Source organism: Nematolebias whitei, chromosome 13 (genome assembly GCF_014905685.2).
Source record: "Nematolebias whitei isolate Nwh7 chromosome 13, NemWhi1, whole genome shotgun sequence".
NCBI lineage: Eukaryota > Metazoa > Chordata > Actinopteri > Cyprinodontiformes > Rivulidae > Nematolebias > Nematolebias whitei.
Window position 1 is genome coordinate 775,044 of NC_056510.1, and position 2,217 is coordinate 777,260.

General features: G+C 47.1%; 1 protein-coding gene across 1 annotated transcript in view; it reads left to right on the forward strand.

Annotated features, from left to right (window-relative positions):
- LOC119419741 (contactin-associated protein-like 5) overlaps window positions 1-2,217 on the forward strand; it is a 354,615-nt gene that overhangs the window by 272,658 nt on the left and 79,740 nt on the right. The window contains exon 12 of the mRNA XM_037687124.1: window positions 747-911. Coding sequence (XP_037543052.1) covers window positions 747-911 — 165 coding nt within the window. The remainder of the gene's footprint in view (window positions 1-746; window positions 912-2,217) is intronic.

The window sequence follows — 2,217 nt, forward strand, 5'->3', positions numbered from 1 at the left end:
CCCCCCCCCCCCCCCCCCCCAACCCCCCTACAGGTTCCTCCACAGACTGCTGATGTTTGTAGGCAGCCACACCTGGAGGAAACATGGCCATGGGAGCAGCATCTGCATTAAAACAGTCCTGCTGTCAAACTTTTCTGCCCTCACACCAGAACTGAATCAGAACACGAGAACCTGAACCTCCCACATTCAAGATGACCTGAACCTCATCACCATCAGGAGATACTGGGAAACTGAACCTCACCACCAACAGGACAACTTGAGAACCCGAACCAAATCACCATCAAAAGAACCTGAGAACATTAACCTCACCACAATCAGGAGAACCTGAACACCTGAACCTTGAACCTATGGCTGTTGCCAGGGTGAGGGAGGAGTTAAGGATGTCAGCCAGCACCTCGCAGAGCTGATCAGCACAGTCTTTCAACACTTTCCCTGGGATGTTGTCCGGGCCAGTTGCCTTGTGAGGATTGATCCTCCTGAAAGTACTCCTCTATTCCTTCGTGTTCATCTACACACACAGACTCATGTTCGCGCTGCTTTTGTTTGGCATATTGTTTTTGCACTATTAGCAGATTTCTTAATTTATATCTTAGACCCTTATTACTGTTTATTGTACAATTTATATTTTTGCTGTTGTTGGCTGTAACTGGGACCCTGTGTAGACAATTTCATTCCACCTCATGTACAACATGCGATGCGAATGACAATAAAGAATTGTGAACCTTGAGTGTTCCTGACTCGTCCAGGTGAGACTGCAGTAACCCATTCCCCATCTCTTCTGCTTCTTGCAGCCATCTTTGAGGCGTCCTGTGAGGCCTACAGACTGAGTGGTGGCTCCTCGGGCTTCTACTTCATCGATCCAGATGGGAGCAGTCCCCTGGGGCCCCTGCAGGTGTTTTGCAACATGACAGGTGAGCTCACGGTTGACCTCAGCCGCAACCTTTCAGCCAGATGACCAAACAGAACAACAGAGTCGGGTCTAAATACAGAACATTAGTTCTGTTCCAGGATGTTTCTCACATGAATTAAAGTCGTGTTCAGATCTGAAGTCCTGTGAGGGTTAAACTAATGGAGACCTGAGGAGGAGAAAATGTTCCTCCCTGTGACTCCAGTCCATTCAGGTCTTCAGCAAACACATAAATGTTTTTCACAGACATATAAACTGGACACCTGAAGGGTTTGACCTCAGCATGAATCAAAACAACTTAATCCTAAACTATCCTGATGCATGCTCAATAATCCAGGTAGAAAAATCCAAAAAAGTTCAATCTGGTCCTCTGGACATCCAAAAAAACAAAAAACAAAACAAAGCAAAAAAATATAGAAATGTTTCGTCTCTCATCCAAGAGACTTCCTCAGTCTGAGGTGCTGTATTCAGCTCAGTCTCTTAAATAGCACCTTCTCAGAGTGGATCAACCAGTTTGCTGCTGACAACCAGAACCAGCTGATCACATGGTCAAGAAGGACCATCAGCCTAACAATGGATCATTAGCACCTGATGGCTGTTTACTGTTCACAGAGGGCTGAGTGATACTAGCAATAACAGCATTGTAAGAGGGGGACAGTTGAACCCGGAGGCCTCCACCCCTGTTTAATGATGGACGGTTTCTTTTCACAAAGATGGCCTCCTTTACTCCTCTCTCAAACCATCGTTCCTCTCTGTCCAGGATGTGAACATCTTCATCCCTGAAAGAGTGACCTCTGGCCTGGAGATGAGTGTAGACCGCAGAATTCTGGCCTGATGGTGTTGATCTTCTGTGCTGGTCCATCCTTTTGGCCAGTGGCTGGTTAGTTTCCCCGATGTAAGACTGATCACAACCCTCCTGACACTGAACAGCATACACAACATTGCTCTGTTTGTGCCGAGGGACTGGATCTTTGGGATGAACCAGTCTTTGCCGTAATGTATTTTGGGGTTTAAAAGCCACTGGGACGTTGTGTTTAGAAAATAAATGTCTCAGTTTCTCTGATACTCCCTCAACATACGGAATGACCACTGGTCTGGGTCTGGGTTCCTCCTTTTCACCTGATGGCTGACTGGAGTCCTGTTTGGGTTTCTTCTTTCAGGAAGGCCCAGTTAGGATATCCACATTGCTCTAGAGCCTGTCTTGTGTGGGATTTCTCCTTCTGCCTGGCTCCTGAGCTAGTGGGGACGCTGTCTGCTCTGTGATACAGAGTCCTGATGACTCCTAACTTGTGCTCCAAAGGGTGATGGGA